Source organism: Camponotus vicinus, unplaced genomic scaffold, assembly GCF_025532165.1.
Source record: "Camponotus vicinus isolate PSW18456_S1 unplaced genomic scaffold, iyCamVici1.0 SCAF_9, whole genome shotgun sequence".
Lineage (NCBI taxonomy): Eukaryota > Metazoa > Arthropoda > Insecta > Hymenoptera > Formicidae > Camponotus > Camponotus vicinus.
In genome coordinates, this window is record NW_028141981.1 from 14,526,562 (window position 1) to 14,548,255 (window position 21,694).

At 30.1% G+C, this 21,694-nt stretch overlaps 1 protein-coding gene across 5 annotated transcripts; it reads right to left on the reverse strand.

Annotated features, from left to right (window-relative positions):
- Window positions 1-1,789: 1,789 nt before the first annotated feature.
- Window positions 1,790-19,204, reverse strand: Sur (Sulfonylurea receptor). 5 transcript variants are annotated; one of them, XM_083107697.1, is made up of 31 exons: window positions 18,944-19,204; window positions 17,071-17,367; window positions 13,325-13,585; window positions 12,892-12,994; window positions 11,752-11,979; window positions 11,225-11,422; window positions 11,003-11,149; window positions 10,629-10,829; window positions 10,268-10,405; window positions 9,905-10,067; window positions 9,514-9,692; window positions 9,311-9,436; window positions 8,913-9,150; window positions 8,731-8,836; window positions 8,384-8,645; window positions 8,123-8,260; window positions 7,617-7,859; window positions 7,256-7,503; window positions 6,941-7,006; window positions 6,782-6,850; window positions 6,616-6,707; window positions 6,236-6,465; window positions 5,666-5,887; window positions 5,352-5,533; window positions 4,796-4,967; window positions 4,340-4,577; window positions 3,875-4,002; window positions 3,572-3,681; window positions 3,244-3,347; window positions 2,932-3,128; window positions 1,790-2,411 (listed from the first exon to the last, which is right to left on the reverse strand). In XM_083107697.1, exons 2-31 carry the CDS (start codon window positions 17,295-17,297, stop codon window positions 2,256-2,258), a joined length of 5,172 nt encoding a protein of 1,723 aa, XP_082963823.1. In that variant the 5' UTR covers window positions 17,298-17,367; window positions 18,944-19,204; the 3' UTR covers window positions 1,790-2,255. The 5 variants fall into 5 exon arrangements, with proteins under 5 accessions (XP_082963823.1, XP_082963821.1, XP_082963822.1 ...); XM_083107695.1 differs by having other exon boundaries at window positions 3,494-3,681; XM_083107696.1 differs by lacking the exon at window positions 6,941-7,006 and having other exon boundaries at window positions 3,494-3,681.
- Between the last annotated feature and the right edge of the window lie 2,490 nt (window positions 19,205-21,694).

Consider the following 21,694-nt stretch of genomic DNA (forward strand, 5'->3'; position numbering starts at 1 on the left):
AAAAATACGCTTACGTTTCCCGCGGTGGTAGATACGATTGGCAATGTGGGGGTATTGGTAATTATCATCGTTTGGCACTTATCTGTGCGATATTGAGTACGTGTTCAAGTTGAATTGTAATTTTAAATTTGCTTGCACTAGGCTATATATCCTTATTTTTTTTTCTTTACATATATACAGGGTGTATCAGACCACCCGTGCCAGCCAAATATCTCGAAAACCAAGAACAACAGGCAAAAATATTTCAGACAAAAGTTGTAGGGTTTCAAGTAACGTATTATATAGTAATATTGGTACGACCTTGAATAGTGTTGTCAAGGTCACGTGAAGGTCATCTTAAATTTCTTAAATGGAACCCCCTATTTTTCATTACATATTCTTGTAGCTTATCTCGAGAGCTTTCCAAAACACTATAATTAAGTACCTCTTCGTTAAGTACTTTTTGAGTTATGAGGCTTGAAATAATTTCTTAATTTTACATAAACCGTAAAATATCTTGTAAAATATTCATTTTTCGATTATTTTACCTTAATACTTTTATGTACAAAATAATGAGAGGAATCAATTGGTGTAAAGAAAACACAAAATTGTTTCGAAAAAAAAAATGTAATTGTTAATTGCAAATTACATTTTTTTTTTCGAAACAATTTTGTGTTTTCTTTACACCAATTGATTCCTCTCATTATTTTGTACATAAAAGTATTAAGGTAAAATAATCGAAAAATGAATATTTTACAAGATATTTTACGGTTTATGTAAAATTAAGAAATTATTTCCAGCCTCATAACTCAAAAAGTACTTAACGAAGAGGTACTTAATTATAGTGTTTTGGAAAGCTCTCGAGATAAGCTATAACAATATGCAATGAAAAATAGGGGGTTCCGTTTAAGAAATTTAAGATGACCTTCACATGACCTTGACAACACTATTCAAGGTCGTACCAATATTACTATATAATACGTTACTTGAAACCCTACAACTTTTGTCTGAAATATTTTTGTCTGTCGTTCTTGGTTTTCGAGATATTTGGCTGGCACGGGTGGTCTGATACACCCTGTATATATATACAGGGTGTCCCGAAACTAACGCTTGATATTTTAAAGGCAGATTCTCTGGCCAATTTAAAAACGATTTTTCCTCAGCGAAAATGTCGAGGGAAATCATTCTTTTTTGCATATTCCCAATTTTTGTCATCATGAATCTTTCTAACTAAGCCTTAAATTAAAATTCTATTAAAGTAAACTCTACCTAAAATTAACTAAAGAATGTGACTTTATTAATATTTTATTCCCATAAGCCTTAGTTTGCGAAAAACCCTTTATTTTCAATCGTTTATAACTCGAAAACTATTAGTGCCGCGACATTTTCGCTGAGGAAAAATCGTTTTTAAATTGGCCAGAGAATCTGCCTTTAAAATATCAAGCGTTAGTTTCGGGACACCCTGTATATATATAAATTATAAAAATACTTAATTTTTATAAAAAATATTAATTTCTATATAAAAGTATATTTTTGGAAGTGATTATTGATAGAGAATTACTTGTTTAGAACAGGACAAATAAAAACAACTTTTTTTATTTATCTAATTGTTTACATAAATTTTTATAAATTGTTTTTTGTTTATAGTTTCTTAAAATAAATAACGAACGATGGCTTAAATTTTTTGATGATTTTTTCAAGATAATGATTTTGATAATATATGGTCATGGTCAAAATAATTCGATCTGATTATTTTATTTTAAATATTTACTAATTTATTTATTTATTTGTTGTCTAAGAGAAAATCTCTATGTTATCCAATTTTTAAAGAGTTTTATGTTTATTATTTCAACATACATTACATATATAATATTTACAATTTACTTTTTTTATATTTACAAGGAATAATAAAATATCTTAAATACATTCACATATGATACAAAAATAAAGCATTATCAAAAAATAGAAAATTAGTCACACATTCGATTAGTATAAAAAAAATAAAAATGTATTTCCTACAAGGTAGCAAAAAAATGTTATATATATTCTTCTAATGCAGTTCTTTTTAAATCTTTAGTTTATGCTTGTTTCTACTAATGTCGTTTAACTTTAATCTTAGCTTAACTCACTCTTTGTCTCCTTCTAACTGTTCCTTTAGAGAGATAAAGAATGAGTTAAGCTAAGATTAAAGTTAAGCGGCGTTGGTAGAAATGGCCATTAATCAATATTGTGATCAGTGCAGTCAATTGACAAGTGATTTTTGTTTCTTTTTGCAATCATCGTTGTTCGTCACTTCGGTCAATTGTTTTGATCATTGCAGAAAAGATTCCGTTTTGTCGTTGCATTAAATCTGTTGGTGAGCCTTCCTCGATGATTTTGCCTTCATCAAGAACAACAATACGATCACAACCTAATAATGTCGCTGCTCGATGCTGCGAAAATATTAAAATTTCATTAAAATATATTTAATTTCATTATAATAATAATTATAATAAGATTAAATTCAAGATTGTAGGAATTTTAGTAAATATTATAATATTATTATGCTTCTTGTTTTTTTAAATTATAATTTTAAATAATTTTATTTGTAGCTGTTCTTTTCCGTTTATTATACAAATAAATCGTAAAAATAGTATATGTTAAGTATATTTATTTTTCAATTTCATTAATATGAAATTATTTATGACTATGTAATATGTTATAAATAATAACATATTGAATAAATATATTAATATATTATATTAGTGTTAAACATGTTATTTAAAAAACAAATTTTTGTAAATGTCAATTTTTTAAAAAACAATTTCCATTTTATAACAATTTCCATTGTGCACAAATTTAATGAACATATATCTTTTACGATTCTTTTAACTGTTCAAAACAGTTGGTTGTCATTGATAAAACGAATAATTTACTTGACAAAATGCATATTTAATTTAAATGTCTACTAACCGCGATAATGATCACAGTTTTGTTCTCAAAGGCGACAGCAGCCGCTTTTAGAAGCGATTTTTCGGTAGCTACATCGAGCGCACTGGTTGCTTCGTCGAGTATAACGATACTTGATCGCTGAAGAATCGTACGTGCCATGCAAAGAAGTTGTAACTGACCGGCTGAAAAATTTTCACCACCTTCTCGTACTTCGAGATCTGTATTAAAATTAGATTCTATAATATGCATATATATTTTGTACAACACATTGTTATTTTAAAAATTATATGTTAATCATATTTTATATGTTTACTATAAATTTATTACACGTACTCAGCCCTTCCGGATGCGAAGCTACAACATCTTTGACTTGAGATAGTTCCAAGGCATGCCAAATTTCTTGGTCTTCATGTTCCGAAAGCGGATCTAAATTTTCTCTACGAGATAATTTATTATGTTATAATTTTTATAAATTATGCGAGAGAGAGAGAGAGAGAGAGAGAGAGAGAGAGAGAAAGAGTCGAGTTAAAAGTTCTAGACGTGTTTCGCAACAGATTTGTGAAACTGCATTGTTTATACAGACCTAATTGTGCCGCTAAACATTATTGCATCTTGCGGTATGGCCGATAACCGCGATCGTAATATTTGAAGAGGCACTTGCCGGATGTCAATCCCGTCTAATAAAATGCGTCCTTGACTGATCTCGATTAACTGGAAAAGAGCCATCATGGTAGATGATTTTCCGCTACCGGTTCTCCCACAAATGCCCAACTACAAATATTAAGTTATGTGTGCGTGTATATAATATATATCTATTTTCTTACATATTAAAAGCAAAAAAATAATTTGATATTTATTTTATTTATCTTAAGTATTATTATTTTTATATTATTTTTTTATTACTTACTATATAATTATTATTTATATTACCATTTTAAAATTATTATTTTATTAATTTAATTACCTTTTGCCTAGCTGGTATTTTCAAAAATAAATCTATGATCACCGGATTTCTGTCTACATCGTAGCGCAAAGAGACGTTTTCGAAAATGATCTCGCCCTTATTAGGCCAATCATCGGCCACTTGTAAATCTAACAATAAAATCCAAAGATATAATTAATACATATACGATAAAGAAAAGATAACGAGAAATAACAAATTGTAGATATTTGAAAAATAATTTCATATCAAAGAGACCTTGTGATTTTAGATAATAAATAGATTAAACGCTGAGTAATTTCGGAAATTGATTAAATCGCTAACGGCAGATTTTGATTAATATTGAAATTAAAAAAATATACTGTATCATTCTGACAACAAAACTTTATTTGTGATATTTGCTTTGAATCTAAACCCACAGAAAAAATAAAAATTTAGTAATAATAAAATTTTTTAACTAATGACAAACTTTCAAGCTGAAATAATTACCGTTTTCGTGATATTTTTCTGGTTGCACGTTTCTATAGGCGGAAATTCGGACTACACTTCCCATATACATTTCGATTTCTGCAGTGAACTTGACTACCCAGTTCAAGTATATCGGAACTAAGAGAGTATAATTGATTGCTAGGCCTACTAGAGCGGGTGTTACGCGATTTGGATATAATTGCGCAGAAAGTAAGGCCGCAAAAATGGCTGTTATCACAATAACAGCGCCTAGATAATCCTGAAATTTATCAAATTATAAAAAGGCTGTTATTAGAATCAATAAATCTGAGACATTCCTTATATATTGATATGGTTCATAAAATATATATGTAATTATATTTATATAAAAAGAGATTTTATATTAATATAAATTTTTGAATGCTGATTATGATTATTAAATTTTTAGAGATTGAATTTTGAATTTAAAATCTTTAACACTTTGCTCGTTATTTTTACCAATGCGATGCCGAGCCATCTGCTGCTAGTATTTAAAATGAGAAACGCATTAGTGTTTATGTCGAGACGTCTCATTGTTTCCTCCATAAAACGGCTTTCTTGCTTGAATACCCTCAGTGTCGGAAGCCCGGACAAAGTTTCTGAGAAATGCGCTGCTACCGGTCCCCTCGTGCTTAAACCATACGTATAATTATTTATACATTCCTGCATGTAGGAAGTGAAAGATGCGAAAGAAACTTGGTGACTATCTTTGAATTAGAGAGAAGAAACCTATGAAATATTTATTAAATGCATCCTGTCTCGTTCAATAACTTTCATTCGGACAGTTATTATCAATTATTATTGTTTAATTGTTAGTTATGAATTATAATTTTTGTGTAAATGTCATAGACACTGTAGTATATTGTAGATTTCTAGGTTTTTGAATAAAGAGACCAGAAAAATAAAAATTTAAAAATTAATTTTTAAATGATTTTGAAATTATATAAATTTTTTAAAAGATTTATCACAATAATCATCAGTAATACAGAGAGATCATAGTAATCATCAGTAATACCTTCCGTCTAGTCGTTGCAATTGTCTGGCGCTCCGCCTGTAGAATCTTTGCAATACGTAATAAGCGCAGCTGGTTGGTACAGCAGCGATCAAGAACCACGGTGAAATAATAACATTAACAATCATCGCCGAGCCACAAAGTAATACAAAGGATGTTAATCTCTTGATTGATGTAGATATTTTCTTGAAAAAACATTAAAATAGAAACTATTTCGCGCATAATTAAAATAACATCACACATATCAATTATATTTAATGATATTGGTTATTACTTATTATATTATACATTATCAAAGCATGAGATGGAATATTAACCTTGTCTATGACACCCATATCGGCACTAAATCTATTCAAGATCTTCCCGATGGGATTATAGTCGAAGAATGAGATAGGTGCGCCAAGAAGTCCAGCGATGGCTTCTTGGTGTAATTTGCGTCTAGCTCTGGCACCTGCCCACTGACCTGCCACATTATACAAAAATGATAAAAGGATAGCGCCCACGGATATAATGATGTACACCTTGAAATAGGATACCGTCTGAAAAAAAGACAGAAATTCAAAACTGCTTGATTAAAAAAAAATACGAATATATACAGATATATGTGTATATTATTGTAAATGTCATTATATTTTCAATCATCGGCATGTCAGTATTGTCTTGCAATAGCAATTATTATTAATTTTTAATAATAGTATTATTAATGTAACGTATACACATTACTTGTGCTTAAGTTGAGATTGATATATTATATTTTCTTTGATACAGAAGCTATGAGCTTTGATTAAAAAATGCTTTTCTTTAATGATAAATTTTGAGATGACATATGAATACGATATTTTTATCGCTTGTGTGTAATTAAATTTTCAATATTACTATCTATTTACATTCTGACGTTCATTTATCGCCGAATAAACGCTTTGATCCGTCCATCGACTCAACCAGAGATCAGTATAAACACGAAGAATTTGATAACTCAATGCCGCTATGACGTAAACGAGTCCCGGCATCCATCCACCGGTCTTTGGATACTCCATCCAAGTCATTCGAGTTACCATTCCACCTTTATCGTCAATCTCAAATTCATTTGATTCGTTTACATCTTCACTATCCATAGCTAAGAAAGATTTAAAAAATCACATAGATAAATATCTTAATAAAAAATAAAATAAAAAGGGAACTTCATGTTTATATAAAAACAAATTAAAATATATATATAAAATTATATGTAAATAATTTGGGAGAGAGAGAGAGAGAGATAACTAACTTTCTTCCATGTCATCCATATCGTCATTAATTCGTGATTCTATCGATAGCAATCGATTTACTGGAAGATGATCATGTTCCTGTTGACTTATCCTGAAAAAAGTGAAAAATACTTGATTTTCAAATATTTACTTATAATCTCTCAATAATTTTTTTACTGTAATTACTTGTTAGAATTTAATATCAGTCGACGCAAGATACTTTTGTCCCTGTTAATCGTCATTTCTTCCGGATATCTAAAATTTGAAGTTTTTACTTTTTTAACTCTTATTTTCTCACAATAGTAACAAATTGTTATTATCTATGTGTGAAAAGAAAATTGAAACCTTGTGGAGAAGAATTGTTTTAGCATATTGTTGGGTTGTCCGTTGTCATAAGTGTTATTTCTTGTCCTGCGCGAAAATAAGATACAAAAAAATAAAGCTGTTTAATGCGTAAAATAATGTATAATTAAATACTACTTTATATTAATTTTTTTATTTTTTATGTAATTGCAAATAAATAATTCAACATTAAGTATTGAAAACTTGCGGTAAATAAGATTAAAGCTTTTTGCTAAAGAAAAATCAATTTTGCATTAAAGACTTGGATGACTAGGTTTCTTCTTATAATTCTGAAAACGATTTTCCTCATATTTATACCTCGGTGTTATGTGTTCTCGATTATCGAGAATCATCGGTGTGCTGCTTTGTCGAAGAACCGGTAGTGGCCGTCGATTTTGCGTTTGAAAACTCGTCGACCTGACGCTATCGCGACACGTTTTCGATCGTTTCCTAGCGGTGTTCCATTCTTCAGTTGGTACCGGAAGATCCGTGAGATCATGACTCAAGTATCTCGATCCAGATAAAGTTGTTCGGCGCAATCTTAAAGGTACAAACGCTGGCGGATTCTGAAAGGAAGATTTACAACAAAATAACGTTATCTTCGCGATAATATTATCTTCATTAAATCTCTTAAAGAGATCTCTTATCTTGTTAATATATCCGTTTTTTTTTTATTTACCACATGGATATCGCGGTCAATGATCCACGATCCGTCGCTGGCGTGCCTTTTTGTTATGCTGATTCCAATTCTAGAGACTAGTCTAATCAAGGACCATCTATCTTTGGCAGTTTTCTGAAAACGATTTTCATTCTCCCGTCTTGAATCCGCGATTCGCCACTCGGCCGCCAATTCAGGATCCATATCTTCGATACTGGATTTTGTTCCGACAGCACGCACTCGACAGCTGTCCATGACAATTATCTTAAAGTAAATTTTTATATAACTTTCTGTTCTTTTTTATTCTTTTTTGATAGAAATGATTAGGTGGTATAATAGAAATAAATATAAATAAATAATAGAAATAAATATAATAGAAATAAATAATTATTTTTATGTACATAGAGAAAAATATATTAAAATAAAAATATATTTTCATTTTAATTTTTTATTTGTGCACAATATGTAATGTGCTAAATTTAAAAAAAAAATAATATAAAATATTATTGTTAATGAAATCATAAAACCTGATGAGCAGCCAATAACAGATCTAATCTGTGAGTGACCATAATCACAGTTCGACCGCTCCTCAACATAAGTTTTCTGACGCCATGATCAAAGATATGCCTACCAACATGTTGATCTAACGCCGATAATGGATCATCCTACAAACAGAGTTTTCAATATAAAATTCAATATAATATGTACAAATTTTGCATATAAATTTTTCACGCAAAAAACTGATACGTTAACGTTAAATTTACATAAAATATAGATTAAACACAGACCAGAAGGATGACATCGGCGTCACTGTAAAATGCTCGAGCTATAGTGACTCTCTGCTTTTGCCCACCGCTCAAATTGATACCCCGTTCACCTATTCTAGTTAGATCCCGACCGGGAAGTATGTCTACGTCCGGTTGAAGAGCGCATGCACGCAGAACGTTGCGATATCTTCGTGACCGATACGTTGAACCGAAGAGAATATTATCCCTCAAGGTCGCATTTTGGAGCCACGGCCGTTGCGCTACATAAGCGATCTTTAGACCCCTGATAAGATATATGATGACATATGGTGTTTTTAGTCATAAAATATTATCATTATTTCTTGCTTTTTTTTTCTTGTTTTAATTACTTGGTCCATTCAATGCTTCCGTTGATTTTTTGAATCTCTCCTAAGAGCGCCAACAATAAAGAGGTCTTTCCACTTCCGGTCTTTCCTACTATTATTGTCAGCTGTCCTAAAATAATGCAAACGAAAAAATTAACAATTAAACACTTTATTATATAGATTTTTTCCTTTATAATTGTATTTACCTCGCGGAAAATTGAGAGCGTTAATCGTCAATCTATTTTCATCAGATTCCCAAGCGAAAGTACTCGATCTAATTCTGAGGACAGATTCTGGGACTTCCGGATCTTTTTCGAATACCGTATCAACCGAGGAATCAATCGCTAAACTAAACTCGCGCAAGATATTCGATTGCGAATGTTCCTCGTCCTCCACGATATTATCAAGCGACCCGAAAGTTGTGGCACTGTTAATAACTTCCATCTGGAAGACAATAACGTGCGTTGCATCGAATTGAATTATGGAATTATAAAATACAATGTTTCATCAAAATTTAATTGCGCTTCGATAATTTTAATTAGAGAATATTTTTTCGAAATTTATAAAAGAGAATATTAAATTATTTTATTTAAAAAGTACTCACATCATTATCGGTATACGAATTTGTCATTGACAACGTATCTGCGGCCGGTTTTCGATCGTTTGGCTCAGGGAGAATATTTATGATCTCTGGCAGGAAAAGAAACTCTTCCAATCTCGTTGTAGAAGTCTGAAAAGATATTGTGGAGAATGTCTCACGGAAAATAAACTTAAGAAGTAGTATCTCAGCAACGCGTTATTCCTCACCAAAGCGTTGATGATAATCGGCACTATCGCCGGAAAGATGAAGAGCGGTACGGTCAGCTGCGAAAAGAGCGCGAGACTGGCAAAAACGTTTCCCGCATCAAGATTTCGTTCTTCCAACCAGAAATAAATTCCGAATGTGAAGAGGGTCATCAGAACGGAGGAGGCGTGTGTCAGAAAGTCTACGATATTAACGTATAAATTTAGTCTTTAAATTTAGTCTAACTTTTTAAATTAAATTAAATTAAATTTTATTAAATTAAATTTTATTATAATTGAATTGTAAGACTTATTAAAATCATACAGCTATTAAATTATAAAAGTTATATAGAAATGTCATCTGCGTCTTTTTCCGTGTTTTATATAATAGATATTTCAATGTAAGAAAAATTACTGATGAGTGCCCAGTACACAGAATCCTTGTTTAGTAGTTTTAATTCCTGATTCCGAGTTTTGCGTATGCGATCGTCAAAAACATTTTCCCAGGCACGTAGCTTAATTAATCGCATTCCTTGAAGAATTTCATTAACTAGACGTAGTCGTGCATCACTTTTTTCCTGAGAATATTTTGCGATTATTATGATTATTAAATGAAAGATTATATTAATTATAAATAACATAGTATGATTGATATACTATATTATTATTGAATTTATTCTATTAAATAATTGAAAAATTTTTAAAAAGAATAAGAAGACAGAATAACTGAAGAAATATTAAAAATTGAAAAATTAAGGAATAATGATCTTATTCTTACTGCTATGGATTTGGCATTTTTGGACATTCGTTTCCCGAGAAGAAGTTGTATCGGTGTGACGATCAATATGCAGCAAATTGCTCCCACAATAGCACTGACACCCAATTTTAAATATAGAAGGAAAATGATAACTGCAATCTATACGAATTAAAAAAGATCTACAATAAGAGATTATTCTATGTTTTAATTTTGATTTCTTTGTATAAATATTTAAATAATATTTATTAATAATAAATATTTAAATAATTTGTATAAATAATAAATAATTTTTAAATAATTTTTTTCTAAAATATTACATATAATAGAGACATGTAATACATGCATTGTAATAATGTTTCTCTACGTATTTAAATATCTTTACTTTTAATGGAATGGCCCAGATATAATGACCGATCCAGAAGAAACTCATTACGTTATATACGTCTTCGGACATGAGATTTGTCAAAGTTCCAATATCAACTGCTTGTTGATGGCAATGTTGATCTTTTTCTTTGTCGGATGGTTTTTCTTCCTCAGAAATACTCCAAGAAGATAATCGAAGAGCCTTATCGTAAATTAATATCTGGACAATCCAATAAAATTTCAACAAATTTTATTTATCTGGCATTTTTCGAAATTTGTGCGAATCAAAAGCAATGTAAAAAAAATTGTCTTTAAATTTCAAATTATAAATGCTTTGCATTTTTTTCAATAATCCTCTTTCGAATGTTTTCGTATAACATGATAATATACTACCTGAAGAGCTGTTCGCAAACGTATTCCTTCAACGCAGAGTACATGAGTAGAAGCTTGGCTTATTGTACTTTGCAAAATGGTCGCAAGAAAAACCAAGATTCCCAAGAAATATCCATTTTTTAGAATTTGGGAAAATGTCATGGCTCCCTAAATAAAGTCCGTCTCTTTTAGGTGCTTAAACATATTGAAATATTATAAAATGATCGAGAGATGTGACAGTACCTTCCAAGAGAAATTTTCATTCATCATGGTATTGTTTTGAAGATTCGATGCATAATCGATGATTTTAGAAATCGCCATAGGACCTACCAAAGTCGTAGCATCGCCTAGCAATTTTAAGACGCCACCAGCTGCGAAAGCCAACCATATTCGTTTCCAGAAACATTTCCATAATGACATTTTCTGCCCACGGCTTCGTAGCTAAGAATTTAATAATTTAACTTGTATAAATATAAATATATAGAATATAAAAATAAATCGCACATAAAAAGTAATTATATTTATTTTTATAATTAAAAATTTTAATTTGTCTAAGGCACATTAATTAAACATTTAATATGTCTAAGGCACATTAATTAAACATTTAATTTGTCTAAGGCACATTAATATATATGAATAAAATATATGAATATATGAAATATAAAATAATATAGTGATATAAAATATATTTAGATTTATGCTAAACGTAATGAGAAAGACTTAATCATCTTTTATAGAAGTATTTTTGGAAAGGAAAGAATCATTATTACCCTTTCGGCTTCGTAAATATCGCGGAAACGTTCGAATTGGTTCCTCGCCGTCTCCTCATTCGGAAGTTGTCCAAGGTCGTGGAGTTCGAGTGATGCGTAATAACCGCGTGACAGCAGGTCAGTCACCCAGTGGAAGGTGATTCTGCTGAGGAACGGCGAGACGGAGTGCATATAGGAGCCTCGCATGTTATCGAACCTTTTAACGGTATACCGCCTGCTCTTCTGCATCTAACAAGCAAAACCGAAATATCCTTGCGGATGTATTCACGGTGAGAAAAGCGTTTGAAGTGTCGAGCGACGCGATGTTTATACATTTGGTTTTGCGTCGAGAGGAAAATTCGAGTAGTAAAACGTCGCTGGTTGTTTGCTTTTATCGAGTCGAGGAAGTCGTAAATGCAAACGATGGGAAGGCTTTTAATACATCTGAATGTTTCCACTATAAGTTCCGAGGATATGCATTTTGATAGATATATTAACGAGTGGGAAAAGATATATAATAGGGAGAAAATGCCTTTATATTTATATATAGAAGATAACTTGAACATATCTTTCATTTTTCTAAATCGGAATATCTTTTCTATGCGATTTTACAGTAAGCAAAATCTCTGTTGAAAGTTTGCCTTATGTATTTTTGTGGACGTGCCAGCATAACCCTTGAACAAAAAGCACCGTATTAGCGTTCGATAAGCACGTCTCACCGGTGCATGATAATAACCATTATTGTTCAAACAAACTTGCTAAATGTAAAACAAACATTTACGCTAGTTGCTGGAGCAACTGGGTAACGTCGATAAGAATATAACTTCCTTGTGCTAGCTGTTGGCTTAAGTTACGCTTGTTGTGAATACCTGATGTCATCTTACGTGATCAGGTTTAAACTTATACCGAAAATGAGTCACACACTTTGATCCGAAAAGGAAAGCGGGAATATTTTCGAATTGAAACTAATATATGTAACGAAGTAGGGACATTTATATTATTAATTGAAATTATATTATAATTATAAAGTCATGAAACATATTTAAATTTAATTTTTATTTATATCTATATTGTGTAAATTATGAAAGAACTTTATATAGATATAAATATTATATAAGTCATAAAAAATTCTTTTTATTAAATAATTAAATTACTACTCACCATACGATAAAGGGTGTAAGAATCGATAATAGCGAGCAATCCGCAACAAACAGCGGTGATCCCTGTTGTTGTAACACGGACGTGTTGGATGGACAGATTAAATCTAAAATATTTCTTTCCTTATAGTTTCCAAAATATCTCCATAAACGTAAAAAAGAATAAATAAAATAAAAATATAGCATTTTAATAAGCATAAAACTGTCTGGAGAAAAGTTGTTATTAGTAATAATAATTGTTTTTATGTAAACTATTTTAATGTAAACTAATGATAATATTTTTTACAAATGATAATAGAATTAATAAATTTTTAATTTAGATAGTAAAATGGTTTATAAAAATAGAACTTATATTCAGAGTTTTGACCACAAATTGCACATTAATAACAAAAAGGGATGAAAATATGTGAACATATATTTTATTATCGATAGTGTACCTGCATAAGTGTAAAAGCTTCCATGCTCGTGAAAGGCCAATTATCGTAAATCCACCGCCCGATACAGCAGTACCAAAACCATCCCTCATCTCGGTTTCGCGATGTAATATCCAACAGAATAGTACAGCAATCGTGGCCGAGATTGATGACAATGAGATCGATGTTAATATAGATTCACACACTTCCAATAGAAGAATTGAAAGTAGTAACATACAAAGTAAAGTTCTGCTTGTGTGAAGCGGCAAGAGCGACTTAGAAGTTCTAAGCGAAAAAAAGATTATATTATTCTTATATTATAATTACGTCTATTTATTGTTACAAATATCTATTTACAAATATCATTTAAATAGAACTGCGTAATGCAAGTAACGAAATATTTTAATGATAGAAATATGCTAATTAGCAATAATTTTATACCGTTGGTCCATAAAAAATAAGATTGTAAATGAAATTATTGAATAAAATCATCAAATGATGCAGTAGCGTCACTCGTTTATTAATAATCAATTAAAATGCAAAAAAACGGAATATTCGGCATGAAATTATATCAAAAAGATTTAAATATTATATTTGTACGTAAGTACACACACACACAGTAAATGTTCAGAATGACAACAAATCCGTTGGCATACAGCTTTAGCGTTTGTTTACGTTATGTACTATAATATTCGCCCTCTGAAATTCAAGCCGACAGGTCATGGTATGATTTGCTCCGTATGTCATATCCCGTAATTGCGATTATTCTCTATGAACAATTAGCATCATCATACAATTAGTATCATCAGCGATTTATATACGATTAAATATTTGTAAATGTATCAAGAAGCTCGCTATTTACTTGAGTAAATAGTTCGTATAATTTAATCATTCAAAATAGAAATCAAAGCAAAAGAGATGAAAATTATAAATTATTGCTTTGTTGCAAGAAATTTGTAAGCAATAATTATTTAAAAAATATTATTGATACTATAATTTGAATTTTATTTTTGTATATTACAGATCAACATAGTTTATACAGTCAATTCGCTGTTGCCAATCATCGATCAATGTGTAACAAACTTTTATGATAAGAACGCCAAGTATATGTATAAATATTTTTTAATTTTTTGTTTTTTAAACTTATATTTGTTAAATATTAAACTTTTACTTTTTTACCTATTTAGAATTCTTATCTTTTTTAGAAAGATTTTTTCATAACTCTAATTTAAAATTTTTATTTTTATTCGCGTAATTGTAAATTATCTAATATTATTTTTCATAGCCATTTTATTTTTTGTTTAGTTTCACTTATGTAAACTCGTTATTATAAAATAATTCGAAAAGTTTCACTCATTGTGTTGACGCACATAATTCAGTATTAACTCATAGCAGTCGATGAAACTTTTATGGGGAAGTTAAAATAAAAAAATGCCAACGGAATTTGTTTTTTATAAGTGCATAATCGCATTAGGTGTGCGGGCATATTATGTATTCGACGAATAAAGGTATATGAATAGGGAGTTGGAATTGTACGCGTCTTAATGAATTTGAATAATCTCTGAGTCATTCCGCTTGCATTTCCTGGGTCTTTAGATATATCATGATAGTGATCATGACGCGTGTCAACTTGCTTTATACTCGGCATATGTGTGTCGCGCAAAGTAAATATAAAATTAAAAAATATCAGAAGTGTCTCCCTCTCTCCCCGTAAAATAGGCGTGCATCTATTTCGAGGTCTATTAAAATAAAAAAATGTAATGGATAAAAGTAAAAAGTATAACTCATATTTTTATCTTTCAAAAAGATGTTTATAGAAGATTTATATCGACAGGAACGTATTGATATATTAAAGATTTTACTTATACGCGGTCTGTTATTAATTCCAGGATAGTAATAAGTAGTTTGCATCGGATTAGCTAATTTGTAGACGAACATGCTTGAAAGGACAAACTTGAAACAAGTTTGTTCCTATGTGCAATTGCGAGGATAGAATTTCAGTATCGATATATAAGAAATTTAATGTTTAATTTATGATAAGCGGATTTGACAATCAATATTGTTAAGATTCCTCGAACGATGATTGCTGACGCAAATCAGCGATCACACAGCGCGTAGTGATACGCGCAGAATATCTTTATGTTACGAGAAAGAAGGAGAGAAAGAGACCCGAGCTACAACCTGTTGTAAATTATTCCTATAATTAATATGAAGTGGCTCTCTCTCTCTCTCTTTTTCTTTCTTTCTCTCTTTTCACGCATGAACACATTCCGCTACTCCGTTTCATTAATTGCTTTCGCGTAATAAAAACGCACGCAGTGTCGATGAAGTATGTCGATCGCGATTAACGGAATTGCTTCATTTGCATGCCGCTACAATTTTGCAGATCCTAGGGACCGCGTGTATTATTATTATATAATATGACGATCATGTATGAAATAATTACTAGGTAAGATTTATTGATCAAATTTTTAATAATTGTTCTGCGTTTATTTTGAAATTAATATATTAATGTTATACGATTAGCATAATGAGAGTTGTAGTCAAAGTATTCCAATTTTTATTAGAGAGAAAATATTTATATATTTAAATCGTGGTATTTTTAAATATTACTTAAGTTTTAAATATTTCGCGATTAAAATAAATTTTTTTCTAGCTATTAGAATATTAAATTTTTTTCCTTATATGTTCAAACATCTTAAATAAAACAAAATTTAATATCTAATCGCTTAATTAATATTAAATTTTATATAACATCTTAGCAAAAAAATCTTAAAAATCGTAGAAAAATATGAGCATTTATTCTTGTAAAAATCTGTTTAGATTGCATGATTGGTTAAACATAATTCATGTTGAACTTTGACAAACAAGATATCAAGTAATTGCGAAAATATCGCAGAATTTAGCAGTTTGTTGCTTCTGCGAAACATGAAACTGCAACGTGCAGCTTCAGCATGTGAAAATAATCAATACGCTTTTTTGAGAAACGCATCGTTAAGCACTGTAAACACTTGGTAAGAGAGTTGAAAAACTAAATTTCAAAGATACTGACATGAGAAATTGAGCTTATCATTAACAATATATAATATTATTAATAATATTCATAATATTTTGTCACTCTTCGTTTATCGTTATATAAAATTGTATTAATTATGTGTGTGATTATTCTGAATTTTAATTAATAGGCTAATGATATATATTACTCGGAATCTGTTATGGATAGTTATTATAAAAGTAACGCGGAAAGATGATGAGAGAGCATGTTGTATTCCAGATAATAATAATTGATTCAAGGATGACGTATAATTACCAGCGGCTTATGCGTCTTAATGGAGTAAATTCTCTAAGATGAACGTAACCCTTGTTTGAATCATGGGACATCCCCAAACGAATAGAACATTTTGTCTAATTGAAACTTGGTTCAATTAAGCCTTAAAGTTCTCGTGTACTATTTAAATAACATGTGTAACAGATGTTCCGTTAAAATTTAACCGGGAAACGGTTAACGCGCGAGAAACTTCGTATTCTTAGATGGTATATATATGGTACATTGATATTTCGCGTTTCCCATTTTAGACTGCTCTGTAATTATATCACATTGTTGAGCGATATTTCTATTCGTTTAACTAATCGCGAAAAATAGCTGCCTCATAAATCCTAAATAGATTTTGACTTTCGAAATTATTCGTGATTCTTCTAAATATGAGTTAGAAAATTATTATAATTTTAAAATATTAGCTCTCAGCAATATTCTCCTTTTTTCAACTTACTTTCTGATCGCGCTGCATTTATACTTGAAAATTAAAATCACAGCAACGAGTATTGTAAAAATAGCGACGAAGATGTTCATCAGTTCAACGAGACACTCGGTCGCTGATTGCGAGTCATTTTCCGGAACCTGGAACATCGTGCCATTTTCGGCGCGCCAAAACCAAACGATCCGTTTTACAGGTCTTGGCAATATACGTAGAAATTTGTATCGTTTGCAGAAGTCCATTTCGATTCTGTGTAATGTCTCCGATAATTTTAACACAAGGTATCATTTATATAACTCATTAGAATTGCACCTAGAAAAGCGAATATTTATGTGTCACATAGATCAGATGAAATGGTCGATAAAGGAATTGGAGAAAAAACCAAGCATTATATGTGAAAGGAATAAGAAATGTGTGTGCATATGTATATATTTGCATTTCTATAGAAAAGAATAAATAAGTATGACAAGTATTCATGGACTGAAATAAATTACGCGCGTTGGAACATTCAGCCTGAAATATTTAGATTCTTTCCGGAATAAATTATACGCTAGAGTATACACATTACCGGATAATCGGAGATGTGAGATTTATTTTCGTTATACTTTTATACTGACGTCACAAGAGAGTCATTCACGAATTAGATCTGTCTCTCGTACGGAAAAATCCGTGCATCACGTGATGCATTTTCGCGTTTAACACGTATTCTAAAAATATACCGAAGCATTGAATAACTTTCAACATTCAATAATTTGGGAGCGCGTGTGCACTAAACTTTATAATTCATTCGTTGTTACTGGAGAGTAATTTAGGAAGGTCAAGGATAAAATCAATAAAACGATGGAATTAAATGAAGTCTTATGCGAGATTGCAATATACGAGATATGTTTGAAAATTGTATATTTAGCATTTTTCGTTAAATTCAGAAAAAAGATAATCGTAAGAATCGCAGATATAATTTCAGAGAAAGCTATTTAATATTATTGTGAAAATATACATGTAGATAGACTATTTTAGATAGAAAATGGTCTTTATTGTGTTGACGTTATCATAAAATCGATCCACCAAAGTTAATTGCTTAAATCAATAATTCACGATTTTTCATGCGACTTGAAATTATAAATTATATCATGAAATATACTGTGTATAATGTTTTATTTATGTTTCGAATAAATCTTTTAATCCAATGTCATCTTATTTATATTCGATCAGTTTCTGAAAAATAAATCTGAAGGCAATATTGAAAAAATAATTTCTCCTGAAGGTTTTTTTCCGACGCATTTTGTATCTGACAGTGATCAGTGATATTGAAACGAAGAAAATCAATCATATACATAATAAGTTTGAATTTTAATTGTATTTTGCATTTTTTGCATGCATTATATCGATATTTGAATACATTTTACTGCGAATAATTGTGCGTAACGTTAACATATATTACTTTTCACTTGAATATTTAACAATGATAATTAATCGTCACATGAATCTTAATGACATGATGTTTTTGAAAATCTGTGAAAAGTCCTGAGAAAAATCACATATCAAATTTGAAATTCGATTTATACTATTTAATTTTTTTTCAGAAATTCTGTTAGATATAAATAAGATATATGACAAGACATCAATTATTTGGAGTTCGATTTATATATTCCTTGAATAAAATAATTTTATATTTTATTTCATCCCTTATATGAAATGAGAAAAACTTATAAATTATTCTCGAATTATTTCAACTCTTTGACAATGAAATACGAAATATGATACAAAATAGACGTTCAATATATAAATTGCATACGCTTATTTAAACGAAATAATTAATATTAAATAAGTTAGATAATCATATTAATTCTGAATAAATTTTTAAACATGTTCCAATAGATTTACTTACCAACAAGATACATTAATTTTTTATTTATTCATGGTTCCTTTTTTTCAATTATACGAAAGGCTCGATAATTATTTTTACGAGTTAACATAAACGCAATTCTGAATTACGCTGTGCTTTTTTCGCATAAACACAGAAAATTAAAACACTAGCCGGTTGTCACCTTTGGCCGTGCATGGCCGACAAATCGCCACGTGCGCGTTACTGACAAGTAGCACAGGAGCCACGTCCTCCCTTGCCAATGGTTCACAGTCTACTGAGATGAGAATCGCACAGAATGCCAATGGCAATTCCATATGTACGGTGAGTCACACGGTGAAAAAGAAGATTCCGCGAGCTACTGTGATATATAGACCTCGAGATACTGATATAATTTCGTTAAGTTAAAATTTCGATGTAATAGATGCGAAATTCGCATCGATAAACGCAATTTTATCATATAATAGCGTTTTCTGCGCGTTGTTTACTCTGAATTTAAAAATGTAAAAACGGTGATGAGAAAAAACTTAAAAATATACCGTTGAATGTTAAAAAAAGGTTTCCTAGACAAAACAGAGCAGAAAATTATATATGCAACTATAAGATTGATATAAGAATAATTATTTGAATTCTATAAAGAATTTAACATAAAAACTTGCATTTAGATTTATCCATCACGCCAATGCCATTATATGTATTTAAAAAAGGAATGTAAAATATTTGAAAATAAATAGTAAAATAGTAAAAAATCAAAGGAGTAAAAAAAATTCTGAAATAATTTCGTAGTGTTATTTGCTACAGATCCTTTTTTAGCTGTAGCATCCTAAATTGAATTTGTGGAAATTATATTGGGTTTCAGTCCTTGATTTCCCGACGGGAAACGAATGTAACAATTGTAAATCTTCGTAGATTGCTGACGTTTGAAAAAGCCAACTGACTTGTACTTGTTTAGTTTTCCTATGTACAATAAGATCAGCCGGGAAGAATCGATAGCTGCGCCCTATTAATGGACACCAGTGACTATTGCTTCTATAAATCACGTTAGTCACAGCTTAATTTTACCGGCGAGGCTTTTATTCACATCTCTTTTGACGGTTACCCAGAAAAAGCTTGAACTTATCATATTCTGATATTTTCGAAAAAATACTACACTTTTCATATATAGTATTTTAATAACAGACGATATTCTAAAAGAAAGTAATTATTATTTAATTATTCTGTATTAAAAATTGTTAAAAATCTATGCAATTTTAAATTTTATGGATATAAAAGTCTTAATTTAAAGAGATGTGAGGCTAAAAAAGCATTTAGTTAATTAGTTGTAAGTTACATACTCTTCACAGACAATATCAAAATTTCGTTATTTAAAAAATTTCAAAATTAATAATAATTCACGATTAATTGGACAAAATACGATTTTAACGATTTTAAGAGAAATTCACAGATTTGAAGGCATTGGTAATAATATCATTTTCGGCCTCTATGCTATTTTGAGAAACACTAACTTTATTTTATTTGCTATTTGATAACTTTATTTTATTTGCTTATCAAGCAATTAATTATCGAAGGTAATTTTCCGTTCCGACGTAATAAATCACGTTTTTCCGTAAATTTATCGGATGTAATAAGAATTATCGGCCGCCTCTATCGTGTTCTCCAAAAAATATATTACTCAAGGCAATAACCAGTTTTGCATTGCTTGTATACCTATCTTTATAGAGCAGAGAAAAATAAACTAATGAGAACCAAGCAGAAAATAGAGCGTAAATAAAAATCCTGCAATTAAAGTTAAATTTCAGCTTTTTTTTTTGGAATATTCTTAGTAAATGTTAACAAAAATTATTTTATAGAAATCAAAATACAAAAATGAAATATAAATACATATATCAAAATTATGATATATTACGTTCTTATCTCATTTACTTTCTATCTGAGGCATTATAGATTATATGGAAGACAGAGCATGCGATTTTTATAATTTTATATTTTGTTTATTTTTATGTTTTTCATGTATATATTATTCATTTTTGTATCATTTATTTTTATTCCAAAAAGGAACTGAAATCTTTAGATTTTTTTATAAGTATTTTTATTCATACTCCCTTTTTTGGGCTTGACAGTCATCAGCTCACTATCTGTTATGTATATTGTTTATTAGAGCTTTCTTTCTCTAATTTTTATCGTTATCTTTATAACATTCCGTGAGGTTTCCGCGAGAGAACACCATTACTCGCTCGTTGACTAGTTTGTTATTCATGTATTCCTTGTCGTTTATGCCATAAATTTCTTCTACCTCAAAAAATATTGCATGTGTATTAACCGCGCGCGAGGATCCTGTCCGCGATGTTTATTTTATCTTACTTTTAACGCGTTACTATTCTATCTCATCTCGCGTTAAGTTAGATATACTCGACATCATAAATGTTTAAGACATAAAATTGCACTTTGCGCGTATTCGAAGCACGTGTACACGATAAATTACTCCCTGCACCGTTAAACGTAGCTTTTAATTAGATTCTGAATATAATATTAAATCTTATATCTCTTTTTCTTTCCCGAAATGCGTAGGTATATGGGTATAAAATCAACACACAAAAAAACACGATGATTTATTTGAAAAATATTTAATAATAAACATTGACAATATACAGAGAAAATACGCCATAAGAAGTCGCTATGGGATTAATAGAACCTAACAACTGGTCCAGACTTACAAAATATCATCAAATCAGACAATGATAAAGGTGTCACGAGTCACACCTTATATTCCTATCA